The 16,772-nt window shown below is 41.3% G+C and overlaps 1 protein-coding gene across 1 annotated transcript in view; it reads right to left on the bottom strand.

Annotated features, from left to right (window-relative positions):
* Positions 1-16,772, bottom strand: part of LOC121860350 — a 60,984-nt gene that overhangs the window by 26,726 nt on the left and 17,486 nt on the right. Inside the window, exons 5-7 of the mRNA XM_042357444.1 lie at positions 12,603-12,784; positions 12,289-12,417; positions 7,619-7,774 (exon numbers count right to left, since the gene is read on the bottom strand). Coding sequence (XP_042213378.1) covers positions 7,619-7,774; positions 12,289-12,417; positions 12,603-12,784 — 467 coding nt within the window. The remainder of the gene's footprint in view (positions 1-7,618; positions 7,775-12,288; positions 12,418-12,602; positions 12,785-16,772) is intronic.

The raw sequence follows: 16,772 nt of genomic DNA, 5'->3' as shown, positions 1-16,772 counted from the left end.
CTATGATTTATTCTTTGATTATTGACAATATTTGTATGCATCATGGTATATAGGTGCTATAAATTACCATTTTATTGTTTTTGTTTTTTAAACAAACTGACCAGACTGGATAGACTTCCTTGTTGGGTCTGCTATAACTGATCCATGTCGTCTGTTATTAACACTAAGTTTACTGTGTTTTTCTTTTTTCGTTCTGTTGCAAATGCTGAAAAGGTTGCATTGCACTATTAATAATAACTTTGTGTTGTTTTACCGTTTGATATGTAAATTAAACATGAAACATCAATCTAATCTATTAAGTGAAGTTGGATACACACTCTCATGGTAGGCCCTGAGGGAGGGAATGTGGAGGGTTGTCGGCAGGTGAGGTGTAGTATTATCTCAACTTCATTATTATTCACAATAGGCTACTGTTCAAGATGTTATGTTTATTTTATATGTCAATTGTTTGCATCCACAGTCTTTTATGGCACCTTAAACCAAGTTTGTTTAACCTTCCCATATCTGGTCCCAGTAATTTGCATATTTATACACCAAATTTTAAGAAGATATATATATAGTTTCAGACAATTCCGTCATGTACTCCTAGTCGCGAGCCATACGCGTGCCTGGTAGAAACAACAGTGACTCACAGTGACAGCAGCGGGCAGCCTGGTATCGTCCCGAGCTAGCTAGCTGTCATCATGGACAAGTTTGTAAAACGACCAGCATCCAACGTTACAAGTGAACTTGAAGAACCATCAAAATCGTCAGGAAAAGTCAGAAAATATGACGATAATTATATTGAATTCGGATTCATTGAAAACAAGGACGGGAGACCGAAGTGTGTCATCTGCTTGCAGGTGCTTTCAAACGATGCTATGAAGCCTGCTAAACTGAGAAGACATCGAAATAGGAAACATCCGGACTGTGCTCAGAAAAGCAGGTCCTTTTTTGAGCGTAAGAGAGAGGTGTACTACCGACAACAAACTACGATGACAAGTCTCACCACCATTCCCCAGAAGGCACAGCGGGCCTCCTACCTGACAGCGCAGAGGAAAGGCAAAAGCAAGAAGTCCCACACGATCGGGGAGGTGCTGGTGCACCCCGTAGGTAGTAGGTAGTAGGCAGCTACCAATCAGGGAGGTACTACCGCCTGGGGAGATATTGGAAGCATAATGTGTTGTCTAATGGTAGACCCTGCTACCATATGGCATCACGAAAATTGTGACCAAGTCCCAGGTTGCTCATCTGACTTTCTGCCACATTTTCACACAGTTGCAGGGTCTCAATTGTTTCTCTTACTTTGACCACACAACATACTGTACATATATCGTTTCTGACTTTTTTCTTTTTATTATTATTATTATTATTATTATTATTATTATTATTATTATTATTATTATTATTATTATTATTATTATCAGTGTTGTTATTATTATTATTGTTATTATTTTTTATTTTTTTTATTATAAATGTTATTTACTATGAACTAATTATTATTATTATTGTTATTATTATTATTACATTTTCGCCCCCCAGGCCCCGATGTGGGTCAGTGACCTGTGCCAGGGTGGGCTAATCCATGTAAAAAAAAAAAAAAAAACCGCTGCGGTGGAGATGTGTGAGGTGATGATCGGGAAAGAGGCCGCAAGCAAACCTAAATTTGTACCTCTCTCAAACGACACAGTAAGAAGAAGGATTGAAGACATGTCCTGTGACATAAAATCGCAACTTGTGGTAAGATTGCAAACGTATCATTTTTCAATTCAACTCGACGAGTCCACCGACGTATCAAATTCCGCCCAGCTCATTGCGCTCATTCGCTACCCATGAGATGGACACATTTTTTAGGATTTTTTGTTTTGTAAAAAGGTGACTGGGCGAGCAACAGGTGAGGAAATATTCAATATACTTGATACTTTCATGAGCGAAACAAGGCTGAAATGGGAGAACTGCGTTGCTGTCTGCACCGATAGCACAGCTGCTCTGACTGGCCGCAAGAGTGGGGTGGTTGCGAAAATAAAGGCGCTCAATCTGCAGATTGTAGCCACGCACTGCATGCTGCATAGGCAGGCTCTCGCCTCCAAAGATGTGACCCCTGACCTGCACTCTGTCCTTAGTACTGTTGTGTCTGTGGTTAACTACGTGAAGTCAAGGCCACTACAGTCTCGGCTGTTCGCGCAGCTGTACAATGAAATGTGTGCAGGACATGACACACTACTGTTCCACTCTGAGGTACGGTGGCTCTCCCGTGGGAAAGTTTTACAGCGGTTGTTTGAATTGTGCACCGAGCTGTGCGAGTTTCTGAAAGATGCCGAGTCCACCACCGCAGCACTTTATTCTGACCCAGAGTGGATAGCCCAGCTCGCCTATCTTGCCGACGTGTTCAACATATTGAACGAACTCAATTTATCCATCCAAGGCGGCTATGCCTCTATCCTGGAGATCAGCGATAAAATCAAGGCCTGCAGGGGGAAAACCGAGATCTGGAGAATGGGTCCTGAATGGGATCATCGACATGTTCCCAAAACTCACGGAGTTTTTGGACACAAACAAACTATCAGTCGAGTTGGTGAGAAATCCGATCCGTTGTCACCTTACTGCACTGAAGGAACATTTCAGTTCGTACTTCACTGATGTTGACACCGATGCCTGGGACTGGGTTCGGGATCCAGTTGTTGCCCATTCATCAGCTCGTGGTCTCAGTGGAAAGGCAGAGGAAGAGCTGTTGGAGCTGTCATGCGATAGGACCCAGAGGATCCGGTTCCGTCAAGGTGTGTGTCATGGGTTGCGTTGGGCCTCCCGCACAACCCATCCCAAACGTTTGATTAGGTAGAGCTAAGGTACCCGGCCAGCCGATAGGGGTCATTTCACGCCTCAAACCACATTTTAGTCAGTGGGCTTTAGACCTTGGGGGAGAATAGACTCCTGCTCCGCGGATTTAGAACAGGGGCCATACAGTCCTACCAGTGCTACGAGTCTGTGTGTGCAAATTCCCGAGGTTGTTGTTAAGTCCACAGAAAAGTTAAGGCACCCTGTAAAGGAAGTGATCACTGGTGAGGGCCTGTTTGCTACAAGAGCACTCCAGGCCGGCCTAATAGATCTAACGATTAATTCTCCAGGTTGACAAACTCTCCCTTATAACTTACGGTACTGTGGCGCGAATGTGAGTGAATGACCTATCCATGCAAATTATAAGTCCAGTGTATGGAATTGTGCCAAATAAACGTAAGTGCAATTATCTGCCCGTATCTGTGACCCCTCTATTATTATTATTATCAAAGGTAATGACTGATTGGTTATGACAAAGTATAACCAATAACTTAGATGGATGTTGGAAGTTAATGGAATTCATTAAATCATCATATATCAAGTACACAACGCATTGATTGCCGGAAGCAGAGTGAAATTCTACGTAGTGATACACCATAATCTCCTGGGTAAGTAATCAGTGTGAAGGTATCTGAGTTCTACGGTAAGAAAACCACTTTCTTGCATTTAAAACCTAACAGTGTGCATGTAGACTTTTGGCCTTCTGTTCAACAGGAGTATCCTGAACTCGTTGCTACTGCTATAAAGATCTTGCTCCCTTTTCTAACTACGTACCTCTGCGAGGCATCTTTCTCAGCTATGACAGCCATGAAGACCAAGTTCAGGGCTCGGATGCATGTGGAGAATGACCTACGAGTATGCCTCTCGTCCATCCCTCCAAGGATAGAGAAGTTGTGCACTGAGACAGGCCCACACCTCGCATTAATAATAAAGAGACATTTGATATTGGTGTATGTAAGAGAGAGAGAGCTTGAATTGATGTGGATCTCCGATGCTATTTCCCTGGTGGGGATATGTTGCATTTATTGATTTTGCTTGTTATGTGGTCGAGAGTGACTACTCAGTACATGTGTATTGGGTGAAGGATGCTGTTTTATTCCTCCTATTTTTGGATTGTACTTTTTTATTTGAATTGTTCTTTTGAGTTTTGATACTATCAAAGGTGCCACTTGAGGATGGGGTTAAAGTTACTTTATGGTTATTGTTTGTGTGATTCACAGCTTTCCCTGAGTGTTAATATTCTGAAATGGTGCACAGATATATCTAATACATTTCTTTTGATTTGTGATTGTTTGTCCACATAACCTACTGTATATAGAAGTGTGAAAAATATGCCTAATGTAAAAAAAATTGGGGGGAATTATGTGAGGGGGTCCTCGGTTTATTTTCCCTCATATAAGGGCTCCTTGGTTGAAAAAAGTTTGAGAACCCCTGCTATAGAGAATAGTATATAGAACTACAGTACTAAGTTTGTATTGGTATTCACCGATGGGCGGAGGTGGTAGAGCGAGTGTGTGGTGGGTAGTGGAGCGAAGGAGGAGAGGGTGGGAGCGGAGGAGGGCTGGAGCGGAGGAGGGTAGTGAGTCCCTGAGACTCTGCGGCTGCCTCCTCCTCCTCCTGCTCTGACTGAGAGTTCCTCCACCGCTGCTTGCTCCTCCTCAGTTGAAGTTTGCTCCTCCTCCGATGTTGTTTGCTCCTCTTCGGCTGCCGGCTGTTGTGAAGAAGCTCCTTCTGCCGTCCGTGACAAAAAAATCTTCTTCTCCTTATAGATCTCAGTGTAACAACCAAAACTGTCATCAATGCTGCATTGAACCTTTGAGCTCCGTTCTCTGTTTGGGTCGTCATCTATAAGGATTTGCATTGCTTGCTGGAACATGTTCAACGAATCTGCCATTCTCTTGGAAATTAGCGTTCGCTGAGGTTCCTCTTCGTCGTCGTCTCGTCGTCGTCTTCAACGGGACTGTGTTCTGTTAATTGTTGCAGATCTTTGTTGGTGAACTCTTCTGTATGGGATGCCAAGACGTCCTCAATATCCTCTGATTCCAGCTCATGAAAGCCTGCCTGTCTAGCCAAGCTGAGGATATCCCTATCTCAGCTAGGAATAAGTCCGTGAATCCCTTAAAACTATTGACGCACTCTGACCACAGTTTATGCCACACACAATTCAGGCAACTTTATGAAACCTCTTCCCATGCCTTGCCAATGTTGTCAATTGCATGAAGAATGTTTAAGCCGCGCCAATATTCTCGGATCGTTGGTTTGTTTTCTCCGTCTGTAGCCTTGAGCAGCTGGGCCACGGTACGGTGTAAATAATACGCCTTGAATGCGGCGATGATACCTTGGTCCATAGGCTGCATCAGTGCTGTCGTGTTGGGAGGCAGGAATACAATTTTTACACTGTCATGCAAGTCGTCGAGATTGGGAGGATGAGCTGGAGCATTGTCAAGGCTCAGAAGAATTTTGAAGTTAAGGTTCTTCTTGGCACAGTATTCTTTCAGTGCAGGGACGGCGTACACGTTCAACCATTGACTAAATATGACGCCATTTATCCATGCCTTTTTGTTTGCCTTGTAAATGACAGGAAGGTGATCCTTAGAGTAACCTTTCAGTGCCCGTGGGTTGGCAGCGCAAGAAATCAGCATAGGCTTCAGCTTGAAGTCACTGGCAGCGTTCGCGCCAAGCAGCAGCGTCAAGCGGTCTTTTGCTGCTTTAAAACCTGGCGCTCTTTTCTCCTTCTTGGAGATATAGGTCCTCTTAGGCATCCTCTTCCAAAAGAGACCAGTCTCATCCACATTGAAAACTTGCTTCGGTGAGTAGCCTCCTTGCTGGATAATCCGTTTGAATTCTGACGGGAATGTCTCGGCAGCAACAGTATCTGAATTGGCAGCTTCACCAGTCATCTTAATATTGTGGAAGTTATAACGATGCTTAAATCGTTGAAACCATCCTCGGCTGGCCGTAAAGATCTCTTCCTTCGATCCTTCACCCTCTTCTGCCTTTAAGTCGTCAAACAAGGATCTGGCCTCATGCTGGATAACCATAATGCTCACAGAGGAATTTCGTTGATTCTGGTCCTCCATCCACATTGCCAGCATCTTTTCCACCTTTCCTATCACACAGCTACTAGTATGAGTCGCCTTAGGAGCACTCAGAGAAGAACCACTTCCAGCATTAACCTTAATCTTGTCAGCGTTGGTCTGGATAGTACGCACTGTTGTGGGGGTTAGACCAAGCACAGCGGGTATGTCCACAGCACGTTCCCCTTTTTCAAATCGGGTTAATACATCCATTTTCGTAGCCAGGGTAATGGTCTTACGGTGCCTCTTCACTACACTAGCATCAGTAGCACTTGGTAGGTGCTTGGAAGCCATTTTGAATGGTTAGAGTACAGTTTTAGAACAAAAACACTTAAGCATGCACGAATGATGTGAAGTCATAACAGAGACTGGCTTGGCGTCGCTTGGGGACGCTGTGATGTTTAGCGAGTGAGGGCAGCGGGCAGCGCACCGAGCCGCAGCCAGACAAGAGCGGGTGATGCGCCATAGAAAGTCGTCCGTGACGACGCAAAACGACGTAGTATCGAATTTTGGGTCTCTAAAGTTCAGCGACATAGTACCGAAACAACGCTAAGCGGGACGATGTTTAGCGGGGACTTATTGTATAACCATAATATCTCAGAGTAAAGTAAAATCTCCCCTCCAAAAATTCCAGCTTTCTAAGTTACCAGTTGTTCAAAAGTAGTAACATGATACTGTATTATACTGGATATTTAGGAAATCTGAGACACTTTATGAATTTCACCTGTTTGAGGAAAGTTTAGAGCAACCGACTCTTCATTTCAGTTTACCTAGTTGTTTGTGAGAATGGCAAGGATAGCATTCTGCAACAATTCCTAACTTTCATGGGGTTTTCCTAAATTAAATTGTAACTACTGGAGAGCAAGCAACTCTTACCTTGCTGTTGCAGAAATTTCTAGTTGCAAGTCACAGAAAGACAATAGCAACATTTGTAATTTCTGTTTATAAACTGGTCACCCTTTCATGTAACATAAAGGACTTTACTAAATACCTGTACAGTATATGGTTATTTTACCTGAGGTCACTAGTAGTAGCTAGAAGTATGTGCATGATATTTTAGCTTAAGGAGTTCATGAAGGTCGACATATTATAATGTGTGGCATAAACTTTACATTTTCAGTTAATGAAACCACAGTGTGGATATGGCCCTTGAATCACATAACAAAAATATTAATAGTATATAATTTATAAAGAAAATTCACAGTTAATATTCACTAATTGTGTCAGAGAATTTAAGTCTTATGACTAGTCAAAACTGTTTAAAATATATTGTATTAAAAGCGCTGTTCAAGTTATGAAAACAGAGGGATATTTAGCTGTTTCCTGGGCATCAGAGTGCTTCATAAACATCAATGCTTTTATAACTACAGAATCACTTCTCAATAGATCAAGCCATACTTAAGCTTGTATACAATAGAGATACTGTATTAGCTCTCTTCACAAAGTACAGTACATATTATATTTAGGCAATTTCCATTATTACAAGATTTAGCATTATGGAAAATTTGTATGGTACTGTATATATATATATATATGTATACATATATATATATATATATATATATATATATATATATATATATATATATATATATATATATATATATATATATATATATATATATATATATATATATATATATATATATATATATATATATATATATATATATATATATAAATAATAATTTAGGTGCTGTATATTATTCTCAGGTACACAAACTTACCTGGATGGTTGGGTAATCACACACTCTCATTCCTACATCAGCATGAGCTTTACGAGTGACATGTCTCTTGGCTACATCCAGACAGCCTAGGGAAATACCATTCCAGACGGCAGAGGAACACAGTAGGAAGTATGGGTCAGCGCACTCATCATTACTCTGAGGAATAAGTAAATTATCTTAATCTTACTATGATATAAAATGAGAATGTAAAATTTTTGAGAAATCACTATGATAAAATAATAACAGTGGACAGTTATCATATCCTACACAGAGGCTATAGTGATGATCAACACCACGTCTGTTTGTGGCTGAAGAAAAAAAATACACAGACAGTAGTTCTTAATCTTCGAAGTTCAGTTGCTGTTTATTCTTCTTACACACGTTACTTACCTTGGTGGACTGGAATTAAAATACTGTCAACACACATGTGTTTTGACTCCAGAAATAATTTACCTAATACCCTCAGGGAAGGAAGTCAGTGGCCTGTGCAGGAATCTCCAATTGTTTTTAATAGCTTTGTCCAGGGTTATTAATTTTCTCATTTCCTTAGCTTGTGTTATTAGACTGTTCCACGGGTCTACCATCCTCTACATGAAGAAGTATGAGTATATCCTTCCATTCATCCTGCACGACATCATGGTGAGCTTTACTTTAACTTGCCTACTTTTTTATCCTCTTCGCCACTGATCAGCTCGATAGCTGCTTGGGCGGTGGGGTCAAGTCTCTGTTGTATCTTCTCGTGTTGGTGGCATGTGACAACACAAAAAAATTGGCCTTAGTTTACATTTTTCATCTATTCCAAGATTTAGAATGTCTCTATGAGATCTGCCCTATCATGTATGAAGAGCTGTCAATCCTAAGGCTCTCATTCTATTTCGATACCAGTAATTATCTTTAAAGATAAGTCCCTGGACAGAGTCCATGAGTTCTGTTACCTTGGTGACAGACCAGTGTTGGAGGGGGTACTGAAACTAGGCTCAAATGCAAGAGACAGATGTGGGTGGAGGAAGTTTGGGGAGTTGTTACCTATATTACCAACAAAAGGATCTTGCCTCCACACGAAATGAAAGATGTATGCAATTGCCGTGAGAAGTGTGATGTTGTATGACAGTGAAGGTAAATCAGGCAAATAAATTATTGGGTCTTATAAGAAGGTCGTTCAGATATCTAGACGGTCCGTCCCTTGTAACGATCTTCAAGAGTGAAGTGCTTCCCCATCCGGAGTACTGTCACCCCGTCTGGTCCCCGAGATATGCTAGGGACTGTCAGTTGGTTGAAAATGTTCAAAGGAGGGCCACCAGACTGGTGCCTTCCCTTCGGCATCTCAGGTACCCTGAGATATTGGAGCGCCTGAACTTGCCTAGCTTATACTACAGACGGGCAAGGGGTGACCTAATTGAGGTGTATAAGCATCTCAAGGGGCACTACTCAGTCGAGTGTCCTTACTTGGAGCTGGCGGACGCTCGCCCCACAAGGGGCCACAGATCAAGATTGAAGAAGCCACAAGTCCAGAAAACTGTGAGGGCAAACTTTTTCGGAGTGAGAGTTGTGAACTCTTGGAACAATCTACCAGAGAGTGTTGTTGACGGCACCGAGTGTGAGCTCTTTCAAGACAAGACTTGACCAACACTGGAACGGGTTCAGGTACATTCAGGAGCCGGTGCATGCCCAGTACTTGCCGACAGTGCATAACAGAGACGTGACCGATCGCCCTAGCGGCTAACGAGCCGATCAGTGGTGAAGAGGATAAAAGTGAAAAAGTGAAAATGGGCAGTTAAAAGAGGATGACATAAGCAAACTTGAGTGAACTGAAATGGGAATGGTAATGTGAATGTACAATATACAGTAATACCAAAAGACAAGAAACCGTGTTTAGAGCTAAGAGGACAGTTTGGTACTGAGAGTACAGTATTGACAAAGTTTAGCATAGAGGTAGGCTGAGATGGTTTAGTAGTGTGGAGAGAATGGATGGGACCAACTGGGTCAAGGGATGGACGAGTCTAAGTGTGGGGGGAGGAGAACCAGCAGCAGGCCAAAAATGACATGGTCACATGGGGAGAGATTATAAGAAATGGTATTAGAGTCAACTTGAGAAGAGAAGCTACAAAAATGCATTATGGACAGTAACCATCAGGTAATAACACCTAACGCATGTAAGTATGGAGAACGGCTGTATAATGTTGATGACGATTATTGATGATGATGTTTTGTTAAAAATAAGATTAATTCTAGACTGAGAAAATCAATTTGCTGAAATACAATATTAAGTTAACACTCCTGAATGGATCAGAAGCACAGACACTTTCAACAGACATCATGGAGATTCTAGCCTTTGAAAAATGGTGCTACTGAAGTGAATCCTCTCCCCTACAACTGCTGATTGGTCACTTGCCGTCCGCTTACCAGCCAACCAGCGGCGAGTTCCACAAATCAGCCCTCGTGTTCGAACTGCACGGTGATTGGTCAGTTGCCGCCTTCATCTTAGCCAATCAGCAGCATTTCTCATCTTTGCATTTCGATTCTTGATCCGGCATAATGATATGAATACCTCATGCCTCACCGTCCTCATCCCTGCCCTCCCACTCAGCATTACATGCAATAGCCCTCTACCTTATCTACAGACGTCAAGTCAAGACAAGAAACATTTGGGTTGAGCCCCAAGACCTAGCATCCTACTTCTACTTTCCAATTTCCTCGCCTTTCTTCTTGCACTTTCCACCAACCCCAAGTCCCTCCAAATTCCACCATCATTCTTCAAATCTAGTTCCCGCACCAGCATCAAGATCTCTTTACACTTTACTTCTCCCATCGATCAATCGAAGGTCAGCCCGGCAAATCAACAGCAATAATGGCACAACATACTGCCAACGCAATAGAGAAAATCAACCAGTACGAAAAAAAGTGGAAGATACAAACGAATACCAACAAGTTCAAAATAATACCAATCGCTATAAAAAAAAAGACCCCATTATAGTAAACAACAAAGTAATTCCATGTGCCATGGAAGGCACTGTCCTGGGGCTGAAGATAACAACAAAAGGCGACAAAACATTCATCACCGAAAAACTTGCAAAAACCAGAAACATGGTAACTAAATTAAAACGCTTCAGAAGCCTGTCAGCAAAAAACAAGTTAAAGTTATATAGAGCCTTTGTCCAATCCCGACTAGTATATCCACCAATTCCCCTACATGCAATAAAACAAACAAACCTAAAGAAACTGCAGACAATTCAAAACTTAGCCCTGAGGGATGTATATAACATCATATATCCTGACATAGTCACCAACCGTCAACTACACCAACGAGCCCAAATAGAACCCCTAAACGTTTACCTACACCAACACTCAAAAAGAATATGGACAAAGTTAGAAGAAATAGAGCCAGGACCAATCACAGAATGGATGGAAGAGACAGAAGAAGGAAGAAGAGAACACTCGTGGTTCCCTCGCGGTAAAAGAAGAGCCCTAGAACCCACACCAATTCCACTCTATTGAAAGATGCAACGTTACCCCAGTGATAACCTTGGCAGCCCTACCACTTTATAAAAAGACGGGATGTTCTTAGCCATAACACAAGTACCTGCCCAAGACTCCCCACTATTGGCTAGGACACAAGACCCGAAAATGTAAGTCATAAAATTGCAACACTTGCTAAACATACAAACACCTAACATAAATATAACACCTAAAACTAAAGTTAGCTGAAACACAAACATGAGAAAACAGAAGCACTTGGGTTGAGCCCCAAGACCTAGCATCCTACTATTACTTTCCAATTTCCTCACCTTTCTTCTTGCACTATCCACCAACCCCAAGTCCCTCCAAATTCCACCATCATTCTTCAAGTCCAGTTCCCGCACCAACATCAAGATCTCTTCACACTTTACTTCACCCATTGATTCGATTCGAAGGTCAGACAAAAAATAATAATTATAAAAAATAATAATAAAAATAAGAAATAAATAAGTAAAAAGTATAATAAGCAGCACTATGTAAAAAAACCAATACTAATACAAAGGTCTGACGACCCAAAGGAGCAGAACAAAGAAAAAATATAGAAAAGATGAAGCAATCTGGTCGAGTCCAGATTCTTTTTACTCCTACTGTATTTCAGTTTCACCACTTTTCTTCAATCCTTAATAATCTTCTTTCACCTCATAACTCATGACTCCAAAGCCAAGAAGGTCACACAACACAACGCTGTTAAGCAGAGAAGACCTCCTCTAAAGAAGCTCCTCCACAGCAACACCTCTACCAAGCAGCAACTTCCCAGCACCAGACTGATCCATCCTCAATGCGAGATCTCCTACATGTACGTATGTATGTAAGCCTAACAAAGAGAAAATACACAAACACAAAGAGAAATTAGAGAACTAGCCACATACACTACACTACACTATGGAACGTAAAATATAAGTCATAATAATGTAATAGAAAAACAAATGAAGAAGTACATTACATACTAAGACGAGTTAGATCTATGAAAAAATTATGGGAATACAGTATTTAGGAGAAAGGGGAAAATGGTAGGTAGGTGAATGCTAAATATTGAAGGTAAAATAACCTGGAGAGACTTTGCACAAGTTTTGGATCAAAAACAATATATTTATATTTTATTTTTACAAGTACAGTACATACAACACAAAACAATCATACAGTATATAACCTACCAAACGACCATCACCAGGTGGGCCAACCATTCTATCCAGGTTAAACTTGCCCTCAATAACCAGTGGGCCTGACATGTTGCCGTGCATCCCCAGCGCCTTCCAGTCATCTGTATTTGCACGTATTTCATCCTGTGAAGAGCAAAATGGCTTCAGTCTATTAGGGTACATGATCTTACTACGTTGAATCCTTGAACACTTCTTCAACCCTCTATACTGTATCCAAGAAACTCCTCCCTGGCTCTACTTGATCTTTTCATAACTCTCAACATTTCATTTTTTTTGTATCTACTTATAATTCTTTATTTTTTACTCACCTTAAAAACGAGGAAGCAGGAAAGGTTAGAAAAGTCACCATTATGATTGGGACTGATGGTCTGAACAGTGTACCAGTCAGCGTAACCAGCACTAGTGGACCACGCTCCATACTTTAGGAGTTGTATGTTATCATCATCAACATACTTTACCTTGGAAGACAGTGGATACCAGTTGTGTCCACCTGAAAGAAAGTAACAAATACTAAAGGTTACAGTACTTTCAGTATGTGAACAAGAGCAGTGAAGCCATGTTTAAAGATTTACTGTACTGTATTCATAAAAGAATTACAGTTGGATGTACTGGTGGAAGAGTGGGAATTATAAAGTTGGAAGAGAATACATAAATTAATATGAACAGGAAAAATTAGGAATATTGCAACCAGATGATGATTATGAATCATCAACACTTCATTTTGACTTTATGCATTTTGCGAGATAATCATTGATAAAACAGAAATGAGACCAGGGCATGTTATAGCAAGTGGTTTCTGTGATATGATAAAGACAATACAGTACAGTATTATGTTAGGAGTGAAAGTGTAACCAATACAACACACCTGATTGTACTAAGTTTGGTTGAGATCCACATAATGTAAGTAAAGTACAGGTACTAGCTAAAAATATTATATGTAAAAATTGTGATATCTCGGGAGGGTTGGCATGCGTGTCTTCACCCACCACTATTCAGTATCCAACACAGGAGGTGAGTTGGCATATAGAAATAAAATAAACGGTTGAGTGATTACTGTCACATTAACACATAGTATAAGGAGACAACATGCATATCCCAATACCTATTGTCCTTGGTCTCGTATTTTTCCACACAGAGTATGCACAGATACTATTTTTTAGCTACAGTACATTACCACGAAACAATATTTCATTCAAGAAGGAGAGTATGATGCAAATACCTATTTTTAGCAACAGTGATCTTCACCTTTGACCTCACAGCAGGATGATGCTATTAAATTGCCTGGCACCACTGCTGGCGTCCACACCGAGCCTGCCCCTTCCCCGGCTGCCCCCGTCCACCCACCGCGCGCTCATGGACCCGAGGACACCACCCCCGGCTCCCCGTCCCCCACCGGCATGCCGGCACCTGGGGCCCATCCACTCCAGTTCTCCACATCAATTGACCACCATGAGGACATGCTAGTGGACTACGTATCTACACCAAGAAGGACGTCCCCTACCAACCTCTCGACGTCCCCCTTGACGCCGACACTACCGACGTACACACCATCACAATCACACTAAAAGGTATGTCCCTCAATACTGCCTATGGCTATGGCCTGGCACTTGACATTATTAGGGACCTGCCACGCTTTGGCATAAACAGATAAATTGTACCGGGAAATTTTCCCCCACACATTCATCATTCTGTCACTTTATATAACTTGCTGACAAAACCCATGACCCTTCAGGCTTTTACGCCCTTAATGCATGAGTCATAGAGGCAAAGCATGAACTCCGCATGCTTCCCAGAAGGGCGCTGTAAACGCTTATGCGCTTCACCTTGCACAGGATGTAAGGGGGTGCCCAATAAACTAGCTCCCTCCGGGGCAATCTAAAAAAAATCTAAATTGTCCTTTTCTGTCTGTCAAAATTCTAAAGACTTAGAGTAAATGGGAGAAGAAATTATGAAGGGTAAAACACACAGTACACTAAAACATAAAAGTTACAGATAACATTGAGGGTTCAGCTGACCCTCCCTTTCCTCTCCAAGTACTAATATTTCTAATCCTTTAATTCTTATAATAATTCTTATAATAATAATAAAAATAATAATAATAATAATAATAATAATAATAATAATAATAATAATAATAATAATAATAATAATAATAATAATAATAATAATAATAAAAATAATAATATTAATAATAATAATAATAATAATAATAATAATAATAATTATAATAATAATAATGATGATGTGATTAGAACACCGCTACCGCCATAAAGCGTTGTTCGATTTCGTTCATTTTTTCCACAGATGTTCTTATTTTTTATCATCTTCGCCACTGATCGGCTCGTAAGCCGCTTGGGTGGTTGGTCACGTCTCTATTATGCACTGTTGGGAAGTACTGGGCATGCAATGGCTCCTGGATGTATCAGAACCTGCTGAACCTGCTCCAGTGTTGGTCAAGTCTGGTCTTGAAACAGCTCACACTCGGTGCCGTCACAACACTTTCTGGTAGATTGTTCCAAGAGTTCACAACTCTCACTCCGAAAAAGTTTGCCCTCACAGTGTTTTGGACCTGCGGCTTCTTCAATCTTGAGCTGTGACCCCTTGTGGGGCGAGCGTCCGCCAGCTCCAGGTAAGGACACTCGACTGAGTAGTGCCCCCTGAGATGCTTATACACCTCAATTAGGCCGCCCCTTGCCCGTCTGTAGTATAAGCTAGGCAAGTTCAGGCGCTCCAATCTCTCAGGATAGTTGAGGTGCCGAAGTGCAGGCACCAGTCAGGTGGCCCTCCTTTGAACATTTTCAACCAACTGACAGTCCATAGCATATCTCGGGGACCAGACGGGGTGACAGTACTCCGGATGGGGAAGCACTTCACTCTTGAAGATCGTTACGAGGACGAACCGTTTAGATATCTGAACGACCTTCTTATAAGACCCAATAATTTATTTGCCTGATTTACCTTCTTCTCGCAATGGCCCGAGAACTTCAGCTCATTGTCAACATACACACCTAGGTCCTTCTCACATTCAGTCTCAAATAGTGTAGTTTCTTCATCCCGTTGGGACATATGATACACCTCCTTACTGTTAGTACGACCCAAATGCATCCTCTTACACTTCGTGACATTGAATCTTAGCAGCCATTTCTTCGACCACTCTTGAAGCTCACAGAGATCTTTCTGCAGCTGTACACAGTCTGTTTGGTTCTTAATTTCCCTAAATAACTTGGCATCATCTGGAAACATTTGTATGGAGGAATGTATAGCTTATGAGATGTCATTTATGAAACAAACAAACAACAATGGACCTAATACACTGCCCTGTGGTACCCCGTTTGTCACAGGTACACATGACGATTTCGTACCATTAACCACTACACACTGCTTGTGATCATGCAGAAAGTCGCCAGTCCACACTAGGACACTTCCATGAATCCTGTACCCTTCCAGTTTAATTCTCAGCCTTTCTTGAGGTACGCTGTCGAAAGCCTTGGCAAAATCTAGGTATATATTGTCGATATTGCCACCTTGTTCCGGAATTTGGGTCCAAACATCCTGTACCTTGAGTAATTGTAGTAGATGTTTCATCATGGCATCTCTTATAATGATCTCAATTATTTTACACACTATGCTGGTCTATAATTATTCATGGAGTGACGATCGCCCTTCTTGAATATAGGACTCACATAAGCCATTTTCCAGTCATCAGGGACCTTTTGCTCATCCAGACATTTGCAGAACAGGATCTTAAGGGACTCCACAAGCTCGTTACACAGTTCTCTTAACAGTCTGGGGTGTACCATATCAGGGCTGGGACTCTTGTAAATCTTTAACTTTGATAATTTATTTCTTATATCCTCTTCTGAGAACACAATGTGGGTCATCACTGTGTCAAACCGTCTTTCCTCAAATGCAGGATGATTATTCACATCATCTCTTATGGATACCGAGGAAAAGACTTTGTTCAACACTTCCGCCTTTTCCTGGTTAAAATCTGCATGACGACCATATTCGAGCCACTTGTTTAAAGTGGGCAGGACTTTGAAGTCGAGGGAAAACGTGGGGTAAAATATTAAAATAACACCAAAAATACCTTTGAAAACCTGACCTAACATTACCTAATTTGTAAAAATCCTAAAACTATAAGAAGTTTACCTTATTCACGTTTTCAGTGTTCAGTAGGTGAAGGTGTTTTTAGATAGGAAGTATTGGGTCAGGTTTTCAAAGGTTTCTTTGGTGTTATTTGCAGTATTTTATCCCACATTTTCCCTCTACTCCAAAGCCCTGCTCACTTTAAACAAATAATATTGTTGGTAGTTTTATCTATTAAAATACTAGGAAAATATAAATTTCCGGCGGAAATACCATAGAATAAAAGTGGCTTAGAATAGTCTGAACTTTGTAAAAATTTTATATTTTATGGAAAAATCGAAACTTGGCTATTATCATAAATTGATCCAGATAATTATCGACTGACCCTC

Source organism: Homarus americanus, unplaced genomic scaffold (genome assembly GCF_018991925.1).
Source record: "Homarus americanus isolate GMGI-L3 unplaced genomic scaffold, GMGI_Hamer_2.0 scaffold48088, whole genome shotgun sequence".
NCBI lineage: Eukaryota > Metazoa > Arthropoda > Malacostraca > Decapoda > Nephropidae > Homarus > Homarus americanus.
This window is presented reverse-complemented; position numbering and strand designations above follow the sequence as displayed.